General features: G+C 52.1%; 5 protein-coding genes across 5 annotated transcripts; 1 reads left to right on the plus strand and 4 right to left on the minus strand.

The window, feature by feature from the left end:
• Positions 1-72: 72 nt before the first annotated feature.
• Positions 73-928, plus strand: BKA78DRAFT_356057 (uncharacterized protein; the record flags this gene model as incomplete). Its single annotated transcript, XM_066892010.1, has 4 exons — positions 73-107; positions 577-655; positions 763-855; positions 905-928. The coding sequence occupies 4 exons, from the start codon at positions 73-75 to the stop codon at positions 926-928; spliced, it is 231 nt and encodes a 76-aa protein (XP_066740527.1).
• Positions 929-2,137: 1,209 nt separating this feature from the next.
• BKA78DRAFT_31417 (uncharacterized protein) lies at positions 2,138-4,306 on the minus strand. The gene is made up of 12 exons (XM_066888444.1): positions 3,949-4,306; positions 3,867-3,884; positions 3,801-3,813; positions 3,684-3,699; positions 3,621-3,631; positions 3,499-3,569; positions 3,285-3,370; positions 3,148-3,238; positions 2,967-3,096; positions 2,852-2,908; positions 2,724-2,772; positions 2,138-2,481 (listed from the first exon to the last, which is right to left on the minus strand). The coding sequence occupies exons 1-12, from the start codon at positions 3,973-3,975 to the stop codon at positions 2,259-2,261; spliced, it is 792 nt and encodes a 263-aa protein (XP_066740528.1). The 5' UTR covers positions 3,976-4,306; the 3' UTR covers positions 2,138-2,258.
• Positions 4,307-7,770: 3,464 nt separating this feature from the next.
• On the minus strand, positions 7,771-8,620 carry BKA78DRAFT_298908 (uncharacterized protein; the record flags this gene model as incomplete). Its single annotated transcript, XM_066886983.1, has 3 exons — positions 7,771-8,316; positions 8,384-8,528; positions 8,580-8,620. The coding sequence occupies 3 exons, from the start codon at positions 8,618-8,620 to the stop codon at positions 7,771-7,773; spliced, it is 732 nt and encodes a 243-aa protein (XP_066740529.1).
• Positions 8,621-9,353: 733 nt separating this feature from the next.
• Positions 9,354-10,399, minus strand: BKA78DRAFT_298909 (uncharacterized protein; the record flags this gene model as incomplete). Its single annotated transcript, XM_066886984.1, has 3 exons — positions 9,354-10,037; positions 10,111-10,249; positions 10,302-10,399. The coding sequence occupies 3 exons, from the start codon at positions 10,397-10,399 to the stop codon at positions 9,354-9,356; spliced, it is 921 nt and encodes a 306-aa protein (XP_066740530.1).
• Positions 10,400-10,575: 176 nt separating this feature from the next.
• BKA78DRAFT_360770 (uncharacterized protein) lies at positions 10,576-11,716 on the minus strand (the record flags this gene model as incomplete). The annotated part of the gene is made up of 4 exons (XM_066892425.1): positions 10,576-11,083; positions 11,144-11,401; positions 11,454-11,583; positions 11,631-11,716. The coding sequence occupies 4 exons, from the start codon at positions 11,714-11,716 to the stop codon at positions 10,709-10,711; spliced, it is 849 nt and encodes a 282-aa protein (XP_066740531.1). The 3' UTR covers positions 10,576-10,708.
• Between the last annotated feature and the right edge of the window lie 509 nt (positions 11,717-12,225).

A 12,225-nucleotide genomic window follows, 5' to 3' on the forward strand; every position in this document is an offset into this window, starting at 1 on the left:
GTGCGGAGAGATGTCGGCGTGGAGCTATCCGGGGAAGCTCGCGGGTGGCTGCAATGCGTCGGAGCAGTCGCAATGTCGATGGCCTGGCGAGTAGCCTATCCAATGCCGTGCGCATTGCCTGGGGCGATCAATTGAGAGGCGCTGGCACCCGGTCATCACAAACAGCGACGCCAGGGCATTCGGAATGGTGTTGACACGGTTGTGAGCAGCTCCAGCGTGGGCTGTGCGTGTGTGCGGCGTCCTCCACACACGCCTCACTAACGCGATGCAATTATTCGGGCCGTGTTATTGGTCCGCCCATTGCCCGTTTTTCGCTGACATAACACTCTTGGCAGGTCCTGCCCTGTCCTTGTATCGTACCACCGACCTCATCACCACTCTATCCGCGCAACCGACCCCAATCCCATCCACTCCACCTCTTCGCTCTCGCAACCGACGTCAAAATGGCCGGGTACGTTTCGATCGCACAAAATCGGGAGGATGCCGCCGCCGCGCACAAGCTCCGCGCTACCAATCCTTCATCCCAAAGCTTCGACTTGCCCTGAACATGGAGCCAACGCGCTGACGTCTCCGCAGCTGGGTCTTTCGCCAGAACAACGTTCCCCACTACCAGCGCCTCTTCCAGAAGCACGATGGCCTGAGGCAGTGGCAAAAGGTCCGTCAAATCCTCCCTCCCGCGCTCGAAAACCTCTACAATCTCTACATCGGGCTGCTCGGGACCACGCGTGTGTCATCTAGGACCCAGCTGACTGTAAATTGCAGACTCCTCGCAGCAAGTTCTTCCTCTACCCCTACTACGTCATGCTCTGGGGCAGCTTCGGCGCCGCCATGTACATGTCCTGCCGTGTCGTTCTCGTAGGTGCCATCCGCCCTCCCCAAGGCCATACATTGACAGGTTACACAGGGCAAGAAGACCTGGTGGGGTTAAGCGCATGGATTCTCAGCGTGGTCAAGTGGCGGGAAGGTGATTCGCGATTGAACTTCGGATTTTGTACAGTCTAGACGAATCGGCCTTGGAATACCAAACAACCACAGGCCATACTAGAGGAATGCTGCACCTGATTTGTCATCCGGAGTGCCATCGATTCCACATGCCGCGGAGAAGACGTGACTTTGAGCAAGACGTTAAACAAACACAAGTTTGAGGAGCTAGGGAAGAACAAGTTGGGCAGTTTCCTTGGAACCTGGAAAGGCTTTCAAGTTTCACCTCAATTGGCTGATTTTTGGCTGCATATTGGGCCATGCGCCAAGGGGACGCAAAGCGAACGAGGCTTCTAAATTCAGATCTTTCCTGGGGCCTGGAGATTTTAACTTCACCTTCAATGCCGCGTGTGACGCAACCCGCGACGTCTACAAATCCGCCCACACGCAGGTCAAGGAATAAGCGGTCTTTGCATGCTTAAGCGCAGGTGCCAGGAAACGAATTGTCTCAGTCACTTAAGCGCACCGACTAACGAACCCCAATGGAAAGTTGGAAACCCCTACATCAGACCTCATTCAAGTCTGCCTCACGCCTCGTTCAGACTTTGCGTCAATCACTCGTTCTCCCGGATGCTGTTAAGTTGTTCGTTCACATCCCATGAAGCTTCTTATTCTGCGGGAAGATGTTCTCTTAGAAGAGGGGCAAGATACGCCTCGAGCCTCCATATATCTTTGATCATCATTTTCTGGACAGGAGGAATCATGAACATGTCGGCAGGCGTAAATTGCCAATCAATGGTGATGGATCGCTTTCGAAACGGCTTCTTCTTAGTTCATGACTAGGTCCTTCGTTCACGTTTTTCTATATCTAGGAGCCGCAGGGAAAAGCAGACAGTGCAGCGCGCTCCCTGCTTGAGAGGAGAAAAGAGAATGGGAAAAGTGAGTGAGAATAGCGCAAGAAAGAAGCTGACGCCGTCTCCTGGAATGCCATATGTCAAACCCAAGCCATGTTTTGCTTACCACCTTTCCCGTGCCCCTTCTTACAGTCTTTTGGCTGTTCAAATCTCGTGCCACAACTCCCGGGCGTGACGCCATCTATCAACGCCATACTTTTGCTCGTGGTGCCCCCGACGGGCTACGAGTGAGGTCCAACAACTCACTCTTGGCCACGGCGGTCAGCGAGGCTAGAAGACTGGCGTCGTCCATACCTCCCTTTGTCGCTCCTCCAATCAGCTCGATGTGGCACGTCTCGCCGCCTGGTTTGCACGACGTCCACCTCAAGAACCGGGGTCTTCTCTCTTCTCTCGAACGCCAACCTCTTCGACTACAACTACTCGTCACTTCTCAAGATCATCAATCCGTCCGTTCGTCGGCGTCGGCGTCGGAGCCCCCGACGAAGCTGAACTCGTATTCGACGATAGGGCGTCTTTCTTCGCGTTATCACGCAGAGCGATGAACTCGTCGTACGTCATGCCGACACGCTTGGCGGCGGCGCGGACGGCGCGGGAGCGGTAGAGCCACAGGCCGTGGTATGCAAAGATGAAGATTTCGATGATCATGCTGGCGCAGTTGGTCAGTCACGGAAGACGAGAGAGGGAGAGGGAGGTAGAAAGGAGACAGGGTTAGCAAGGCCAAGGGACAAAGACGGTTAGAACAGTTGCGGGAGCGTACAGCGGCAAAGGGGGGAGTGGGGAAGTTCTCCCATTCGCCGGTGGGCGGGGAGAATGGTCCAGATATGGAAGGGGAGGGAAGGTAGAGGAAAGATCCTGGTTGCATGCAGGGAAAAGGGTACCCATACGTACCATACGATGTACAAGATCCCGCCCAGGATGTCAAAGTGTCGCTGAGCCACTGAGGAGTGTTACCACTGGTTGACATGGGTAGACGCCATGCCGCGTTGCCTGCTTGGCTCAAAGGGCTCGATTCTTACCTAGCGACATGAGCGAGAAGACAGCGCCCAAGAAGTCGACGGAGAGGAAGAGGAAGTCTACAGGGTTCGCGGTCAGCAAGTCATGTTCTGAAAGTGAAGGAGCCGTGAAGCACACTCAGGTTCTTGGCTCTGCCTTGTCGGCCCCATTGGCCCCAGAGGATGGGCAAAAGACCAACAGCAAGGAGGATGGCGGCAATGATGCCGATGACCGTGAGCGGCGTCTCGTTTCCGCGACGGTAATCGGGCTGTTGGCGCCGTTAGCGATCGATTTGACAGATGGCTGGCTTCTTCCCTACCCGAAGACCGACGATCAGCCCGGCCTCGATGCCTGCCGAGAGCAGGCATATTACAAGGAGGGCCAGGTTAGTTTTCAACTTGGACCATTTGCTTGTGTTGTCAGTAGGTGTTGACTCTTCAGTGGAACTGGCCTTACTCGTTGTAGTATTTGCACTGCGCCCAGCAAATATAGCTTAGCGCACAGAAAATTTGCGGTTGGATCTGAACGCCAATGTTGAAGTTCTTTGGAAGTCAGTGAAAAGGTCGACGCTTGGTCCATATTGCAAACCTGAGCAATGTTGTAGACGCCAAATGGAACCGCAGCTTGAACGTGTCAGTGCTGACCACAAGATAAGAGAGGATGTTCTGACCAATAGCCCACAGGAGTGGGAATATGGCATCAAAGCCATCAGTGTCTTTGGATCTCCAATTCGACCATATTCTGGATCTTTGAGCTTCTCTTCAATTCGAGGCCAAACAGAGGACTGCGTACTGAGGTATGATCTGCCTCCGGCTATTAGCTTGAGATCGTGACAAAACTGCGGTGATATTCTACCTGAATACACCAGCAACTAGGAAACCAGCAATTTTAGGAGGAGATTGCAGAATCTGTGTTCAGGGTCTTACACTGAGTGCTGTCAGTCCATGCTTTCAAGCTGTACATACCACTAACCTGTACCGATACTCTTCAACCCGCGCGGTCAGTTATTGTTTGCACGAGATCATTTGGAGCACTTACTCCAAGAATCTCTGCAGACTGTGGTATAGGTCAGCGACGAAAAATGTCAGGGAGCTTCTCAAGTCTTGGCGGGGCTTCGTACCTTGGGGATGTTCTCCTGGGGAGCCATTGCTGTTCGAGAGTTGAGTATTCACTGGACAATCCAAGCAATTGAAATAGCGGAACAAACGCAACGCGAAGTCTTAGATGTAGAAGATATTCTTAACAAAAGTAGTATATGAGTGTAGAAAGAGAACATTGACTAGTCAGGGAGAGTTTGCAAATCCTGTTCAACAGTGTCGGATAGCCCTTGCAAGGAAGTCGACGTGGACCGAAGCAGTGGCCCTCCCTAGTAAGAGGGGTTCCGATTGCTGCTGTGGACCCTCAGCCCATATTTTTGGAAGACTGGCGCGATAGACGCTAGAATAATAGACAAGGTGGAAGGTTAGCCTCTGCCGTGGTGTTGTCCGTGCTCAGACATCAAGCCAGCCATGGTTGCTTTGAAGCAAAGACGCAAGCATCCCGGCCGCACGGCACCGCGCGATTGGCAGAGCCAGAGCTGAAGGAGCTAAGCCCTCAGGGTTTGTCAGTTTCTCTGCTACCAGCACTGGTTCAGTGATATCATGTACCTTGCGAATTTCGGATCTTTCATCGGATTGGACGCAGACGTGCAGTTGATGAGTGGGTACCCGACGCTCCCCGACCTAGCCAATGCCTGCCAGTCTCTTGCGTATCATCTGCAGTCATATCGACTTGATATCCCCTTCCCAGCCCAAGGAGTACATCGACATCAGGCAGTAGTTGACATGTCCGAGTCTTCCGCAAAGTCGATGCGGAGGGCTGGCTAGACCAAGTCAAAGCAGTTGGTGGTAAAGGCTTGGCCTGTCAAGCGGCTCAGCCACTAAGTTATGCGAACGCCTCTGGATGCATGCGGTCGATGGGGATTGGTGTGATGTTGAAGGGGGGAGCTTGTGCAGAGCAAACAGTTGACGAGTGACGAGCTTGATCCGGCGAGTGCGGGGACAAGGGGATCTGCCGGCTGCCACCTTCCCTGCCGACACTTCGCAACCCCGGATCCCATCAGACCTCGCCACCAGCTGCAAGTCCCTTTGACTGGACATTCGTCTCTCTTCATCAATTGCGCTTTTGCAGCTCCGGTCTTGTTGTCGTTGTCGACGTCGCAATTCGCCCTCGTTTTCTGAGTCCCAAGCTGCCATCATTGGATCCATGGCCAACTCCGTCCTGACTTCATCCATGCACAGCAACCTCAGGGAATCCTGCATCTCCATTCGTACCCAACCTGCAGTACGAGCTTGACTGCAGATGCTTAGCTCAATGACTCAGCAAACGGACAGCCATGATAGTAGATCGACAAATGCCAATTCTATTCGCATCTCGACAGTGGCGATTACGATGGTGCCAACCACATTTGAGAATGCGTCACTGGTCAGCAGATCAACGCAGGATATCTTCCGAGCCGCGGCATGACCGTTGGGACTGAAAAAATACGGTATCTCCATCTGATGGAGACGGCTCAGCCCAACTGAGATTTGGCGCCTACCATGCGGTCGTCAAAGTCCTCCTCTTCATGGGATAAACTCTACACGCCTAGTTTACGGTTTGGGCAAGCTCAAGGCGTGGCGGAATGGTCGTCGAATTTGGACTCCAAAAAGAATCACAACCTCAATGCAAGACTGACTTTGTTCCTGCTTCACAGCAGGGTCAACCATGAAAACCCTCGGCTGGCCTTCCTAGTCCCCGAAGATCTCGTCGTCTCTCCACCAACAAATTGTAGCAGTGTTGTCCTTTGTGCAACGGCAAGCTGACCCCATCATTGTGCGGACAAATATGCCGCAGCTGGAGTCTTCAAACTCTTGATTGGTTCTTGAGTAATCCTATGGCTTCGCCAATCATTTGCGCCTTTCTATCTTTTTGCCATCCATCGTCAACAACAGCCAACAAGGACTTCTATCACATGAGCGAACGGATTCAGAAATTGCAAGGCTTTGAAAGAGAAGCTTCGAGCACAATCAGGCGAGGAACTTTTACACAAAAATGATTCGAGTCCGAACTCGCAACACCTTGGTCGCCTGCGCCCAATTTGATGGAGTGCGACTGCGGAGATCAACGACAACTCCTTGACCAAACCTCCCCTCCTGCTATGTGATGACTCGACCTTCCCTCGACATTGATTGGGTACACATGCATTGTCACCCACACAGCTCGATGCTGAGGAGCCCGAAAAGATCGACAAGCAGACGTGGCACGTCTTTGAAATCAACTCCTCTGGTGAGTGTTTGCCACACTTGCCAAGCTCCAGCGGCCGGTCGCCCTCATGGGCCGTTACGGCTCAATGACGCAGACCCATTGTTCATCTGCTGACAAGTCCAATAATATTTACCAAAGACCATCTCATTCATTGGTTCAGTGCTGGCTCACTGGCTCAATGTTCGTGCTCAAAGAATTCTCCATACCCACAAATGCTTCGACGTCCAGCCTCGTTAAACTACAATGGTTCTTTCTATCCCAGCGTCATTCTATTAGTCCTTCAGCTGACTGACTTCCCCACAGGCCCGCCAGGACCCCGCCTATCTACGTGTCTTGGCAGAGAAGATGAGCAATAAGGTTTCCGGGCCGTGAGATGCGTTTCACTGGTCCCGCTCCAGCCGCTTCCCTTTTCGTATCAACTCTGTCGCACTGTTCAAATGTGTCTCAGCGCGCCAAACTGGGTTCTCCATTGGCCAGTCCGCTCTGAATTCATCAAGGGTCTCGGTGTTTTTCCCAACAACCACGACCCTTTCTTCAGCACACGAAAAGCGATTTGCAAAGATCCTCCTTCAGCGTGATTACTACGTGGGTCCTCGCTCTTTGGGACTGCTGTTGTATCGTCTGCCCGAAGTCTTGAGCCAGATCACCGGGGATTTTCAGCTACCAAGGGAAGAGAGCAGTTGCCACTGAAAAGCCTTGCACGTCCTCGCTGTTGACTCAGTGGACCGAGAGATACCTGCAACCAACCAGCTCTACATCAGGACCCAGCCGCTTCCAAATTTTTGATCATGGCACAAAGGCCTTCCCGGTCTTACAGCCTTGCTGGCAACCACCGCCTTGCCTACAACTATTCGTAACACATCATACCCCTTGAATCCTCGATCCTTTCACTATGATGGCACATCTTCACATGCAGTAAGCGCCATACTAGTATTATCCCTTCTGATACCACTGCTCCGCACGAAAGGTTTGTACATCGTGTTATCTCCTACATCGCGGTATCCAGTCTCAATAATTTGGGGGCACAGAAGGATGCGTCTATCGCCTCCCTGGCCCAACAAAACAATTCCGAAGACTCCTGCAGAGCAACCAAACCACTTGCCCATGGCAGAAAAGGTATCACGTCAGAGCTCCAGGAAGAAAAACTAATGCCAAAATAGTAATCTCGAAGAGCTCAACCCATGCAAAACTAATTGCGCCTGTAGACGCGATCCTCCCCTGATGACTCCCAGCGAGAAGATCGAAGCACGGAATTGACCCCACAGTGGGTCGCAAAAGGAACGGCGACTCCACGGCGGTGCGGGTGCTCCAATGATGCTTGTGTTTGTGTTCTTGGACTTCGTCAGGTGGTGAGTTAACCCCGTCTTATATGCCCAAATCTTAAACCTAAAATATGTATCTGTATAGGGCGTGATCAAACGCCTTACTCGATAAGGATTTGGACATTTGAGCTTTCAAAAAGATAGCCCATTCAAGCACCCAACCTCATCTTGGAGCCATCATTCCTTTTGCAACCCCTGTGACTCCAAAAAAGCTCCGTCCATGCAGAGAGCATTACGCTTTTCCATGCGGGGCTTCCCTTGTCCACGATGACGCCCATGAAGAGAATCAGCCCTTGAGGTAGACTCCCTAGCTTCTCAATCCACTCGTGACCCGATTACCATAGGTTATTTGGATCGTCCGAGGCTGTCCAGGCGCTGGTCCAGGTGCTGGGTTTGTTCCACTCCTGATCTTTGGAGTCGACAACACCAGAAGGGTTCTGATCTTCCCGGAATGAGGCGAGAACACCAAGAAAAAAGCTACTATGTTCGGCGTGGAGCTGGTGGTAGTCCTTGTCGTCGAGGAAGTCACCAAGGGACTCGACAACCAACCTCTGGAGGGTTTTCCCAACGCCCGAGTCGGCGGCCTCTGGGATCTCCTCCTCAATGAAGGGGAGGAGACAATAGAGGGCTTCGAGCTGTTCTGCTTTCGGTTGTCCGTTGATGACGCAACCGATGAACGTATTCGAGAGCTCCGGGAGCCCTTTGATGCCGTACTTGATAGCCGCAGCGTGGATCCGGGCGTGGTACAAGAGGTGATCATCATAGTCGATGTGCGAGAGCTCGGGCCAGTGGTTGTAACTTTCGACGTACATGAACTCGAGCATGGCCTCGACGACTCCCTGGTAGTCCTCCATCAAGTCGACCATGCTCTCTGTTGCCTCCTGCGCGACAAGTCAGTATCTCGTCAGCGACTCGATGAACGCCTTTCAACCCGTATCAAATACCCACTTTCCACTTGACGCGGCAGAACATGTTGAAGAAAAACTCACTTTTCCCACACAGAACCACCTTGTGGACCTTGTAGATGCGTTCATCGCCCTTCCTGTCCAAGGCACGCACTGCGAGGTCCGAAAACGTTCCCGTCTCCCAGAGGCTGAGTGAAAGGTCAGAAGACTGTTCGAGTTGGGAGCGGCGGGAAGCTTACTGCTTCATGTTGTCCCTGTGTACACCGCCAGGTTCGTTCATGTTGGAAGGGTGTCAAAGGTGCGTGGGATAAGAGACTGAGAGAAGCGGAGCAGATGGCGTTGGTGGACGGGTTGTGAGTCGATGATCTGCCAAGTCGACGAGGGAAGGCTCTGTCTTAAAGTATTTATGTTCCTCGCACTCAGAATCTCACTCAACATTTTCCCCTGGTCGGTTCCCAAGGATGCTGCTCGTCGAGGGCGAGACTGGATTTTGACAGCTGTTATCGCAAATCAAAAGGAGATGTGTGTTTCGCTGTGGGTTGAGAACAATTTACCCTCTCCAGATACTTGGAATCACATCTTGGGTGGTTCCAGGAGGAGTCCCTTTGATCCTTGAAGCGAAACAAGGAGCAAAGCTGCAGCGCCAAAGCCACGTCAAAAATGACAAAACGGACGGTTGGTCGTCAAAAAAGTCCGATTTTACGCGAAGGTGGCTTCCAGATTTCCTCCAGCAAAAATGGTCATCCATTTTTCTCCAGGCAGCAACCAGCAAGCAGGGTCAGATGCAGCGGAAGAACTCTCGTGGGCTACCAAGATGACGTACTTCACTGATAGATTCCCCAACAAATGGCTTCTCTTGTCCTTTGCACTGTGCCTACATCCCCGCAACGACTGTCCGAGTCACGCCCGAAAATCCCCACTGTCATTCTCTCTCATTCGCGAGACTACCAATATTTGAGCTGATTCATTGCCTTGGAAATACAGTGTGGCGAGCCAGGGTCCTCTCCACAATGCTAGTCATCAAGCATTTTCACGTCACCACCTGTCAGTACAGCCGAGCTCCTTCTAATGCTCCATAACGCGGCATCTGTTGTTTTCCTGCACCCGATACAGTAAACGTGATGTGTGACCGGCCAGTAGGGGAAGCACAGCATCACCTGGCACCGTCGGTTCGGACACTTCATCTCCGTTGTACGCATACGGACCACCTTGCGGTAGTTTTGAAGCTCCCACATATGGAGGTGCGTGAGCGTCGCCTCATTCTGTTTGGCCTCGAAGACTCCCATGCGGTAGTCCCGAAAAGCCAGCATGACCTCCAGGAACTCGGTGTGCCTGAGCAACAGCTCTACGCGATCCGCCGACACGTCGATGAGGAGCTGTTTCATAGCATCCTCGTCCTCGAGCGGATTTTGCCAAGCGACCGTCACAGCACGCGGGATGACATCGATAAAGCCCTTGTGCGCCAGCCCGACCATTGTGGGCTCGAAGCAAGCGCGCGCCTGCTTGCGCAGCTGTGGCATGTCGTATGTGATGCTGATATTGAACACTTCGAGGTAGAAAAAGCTCATAGCTTGCTCGCGCTGGTTTGTCAGGTCCGGGTGGCGCATTTTTGTCCAGCCACAGCAGAGGTGTTCGAGCAGGATCATGACGGCGGAAGGTGGGTCGTTTGGCAATTCGATGACTCCGGAGGTTCCTTCCTGTGAGAGTGGTGGTCAAGAATCGGGAAACACGAGCGCTGGTGGAGGCTTTGCGAAATTGGATGAGACTCACTTTGAACAGACCGTTTGCTGCCTTGTCAAGGAATGGACATCCGCTGAGTACTTCTCTGTGGACGTGCCATTCTCCTCCATCACTCGTGCGGATGGTGATGTCGGGTGGTCCTTTGTCTTCGTGATTCTTGAGAAACAGTCTGAGCAATCTTCAGTAAAGAACTTCTTTGTCGGTAGACAGGTGCAGCCTACTCCTGCATCTGCTGCCGCGTCCTCGTAGACACCGCCCTACTAACATCGCAATCAATGTCGAGAGATGTTGATGCCGTCGATACGCTGGAAAAAGACATTGGAAAAAGTCCCACGAATTGTGGGAAGGTTTCAGAGGAGTGTTTTTGCGAACGTGTTTTTGTAGCAGACGGAACAAGTGAAGCGGACTCAAACTGCCGCCAGCCGGGAAAGCTCTAGAACTTCGCTGGAGAAGTGGAATGCTCACTTCAATAGAAGCTAGTCGAAGAAATCAGCGCCATGAGCAAGCTGACCTAGCCATGTAAAAGACAAAATGCCAGCCTGAATTCCCCCCCTGAGACCCCTCAGACTTTGACGATCTTCAACAACACTTATTGATCGGAGATTCCCCAAGTCCAAACCGTACTGTCTCACGAGTACTCCCTGGCGATATCTTCTTCGGTCGGAGGCATCATCGGCGCCATATCGAAATTGTCGAGAAATTCTTCGGCGTCGTGGACTCTCTTGCAGTTGGTGCAATAGATTTTTTCCATGTCGCAGACACCCCGAAAGACTCTTGACTTGGAGCAGCTTGGGCAGAGTGACCAGCGAGGAGGCATCTGTTTTGGCTGTCTTGGGACATCAACCGCTGCTTGAAGATCCGCAATGCCTTCATGGAGCAGCTTGGATCTTTCCTTGACGGCCTTGGCAACGGGCCTGTGAAAGTCTGGAAAGCGAATCATGACCTCCAGAAACTCGGGGTACTTCAAGAGAGCTTCGAACTTATCGGTCGAATACTCAATGAACTAATCTCTGAGGCTGTTGCGACCAGATTCTGGTGTCGATTCGTAGAGCTTCGAAATCACCCTTGGGATTTTGCTGAGAGTCGGTCTTCCGTGTAATTTGAAGCAGATCATGAACCCTTGGTGTGCGTGCCATTGGAGAAAGCCAACATCGTAAATGATACCGACGATGAAAACTTCGAGGTGAAAGAGGTAATCCAGCGAACGAGATTTCTCGTCGACGGGGTAGTACCAGTAATTGTCCATGTAGAGATACTGGAGGAGTGCCGCGATGGCCGCAGGTGGATCGTTTGGCATGAGTATGACACCGGATGCTGCCTCCTGTGCAGAAGTCAGGCGAGGACATTGTACAAATGCTCAGGATATTTCTCACCTTAAATGGTCCATTGACTGCTTTGTCGAAGAATTTGCATTTTGAGCAAATCACTCTCCTGTGCACGTGGAATTCTTTGTCGTCGCTTGTCCGGATTGTGAGGTCGGAGGGTCCAAATTTCGAAAAAGCTCTGCGCCAAGTAAGTCGCAGGTGGTGCTGAAGGAAGGATTGCCTTACTGAGATAGGACCTCCAAAGTCTCAGGGCTGGGGCTGGCACTGGTTTTGACAGCCACAGACTTCCCTTGCTGTGACGCGGACGCCATGGTGAATGGTGGAGTGGAGAGTGTTGCTCATCAAAATGAGTGGAGGAGTGCGTTTGGTCTTGGAGCGAAAGAGTGCGACGCGACAGGGAAGAACCCGTGAGCTGCAGCTTCCCGCGATGCACCCACGCACTCACCTGACCAGTGATTTTCCTTTTCGTGCCACAGTACCTTCAGGCGCAAGCACTTGAATGCTCCCTGGGACTACCTCAGTTGAAAGAAAATTCTCTCTATGACCAAAGTATTAAGCGCTTGAACACTCCATATCTCTACGCGCTCTGACTTGGTAATAGGGATTTTTAGATTGGTAATTTCTTTCATCACCCACTGTGGTGCAATACCTGGCAAAGCAAGACTCTGAAAAGTTTCCCAACATAAAGTGCAATCACTGACAAGGCAAAAGTTTGCGTAGCTTGAGGACGAAAGAAATTGCCAATCTAGGAATCTCTGTTGCCAAGTTAAAATACGTAGAGACGTGGAGTTCTCAAGCGCTTGATACCTTCAACATAGAG

The sequence above is a fragment of the Phyllosticta capitalensis genome (assembly GCF_038381095.1).
Source record: "Phyllosticta capitalensis strain CBS 128856 chromosome Unknown BKA78scaffold_10, whole genome shotgun sequence".
Taxonomy (NCBI): Eukaryota; Fungi; Ascomycota; class Dothideomycetes; order Botryosphaeriales; family Phyllostictaceae; genus Phyllosticta; species Phyllosticta capitalensis.

What these genes read in the sequence shown, in the direction of transcription:
- BKA78DRAFT_31417 (XM_066888444.1), bottom strand. Translation starts at nt 3,975, where the DNA reads ATGGCTCCCCAGGAGAACATCCCCAAG. An exon ending in CCCACTCCTGTGGGCTATTG is followed by an intron (nt 3,371 to 3,498) that starts GTCAGAACATCC and finishes TGACTTCCAAAG; the next exon opens with AACTTCAACATTGGCGTTCA. An exon ending in CTTCTCGCTCATGTCGCTAG is followed by an intron (nt 2,773 to 2,851) that starts GTAAGAATCGAG and finishes AACACTCCTCAG; the next exon opens with TGGCTCAGCGACACTTTGAC.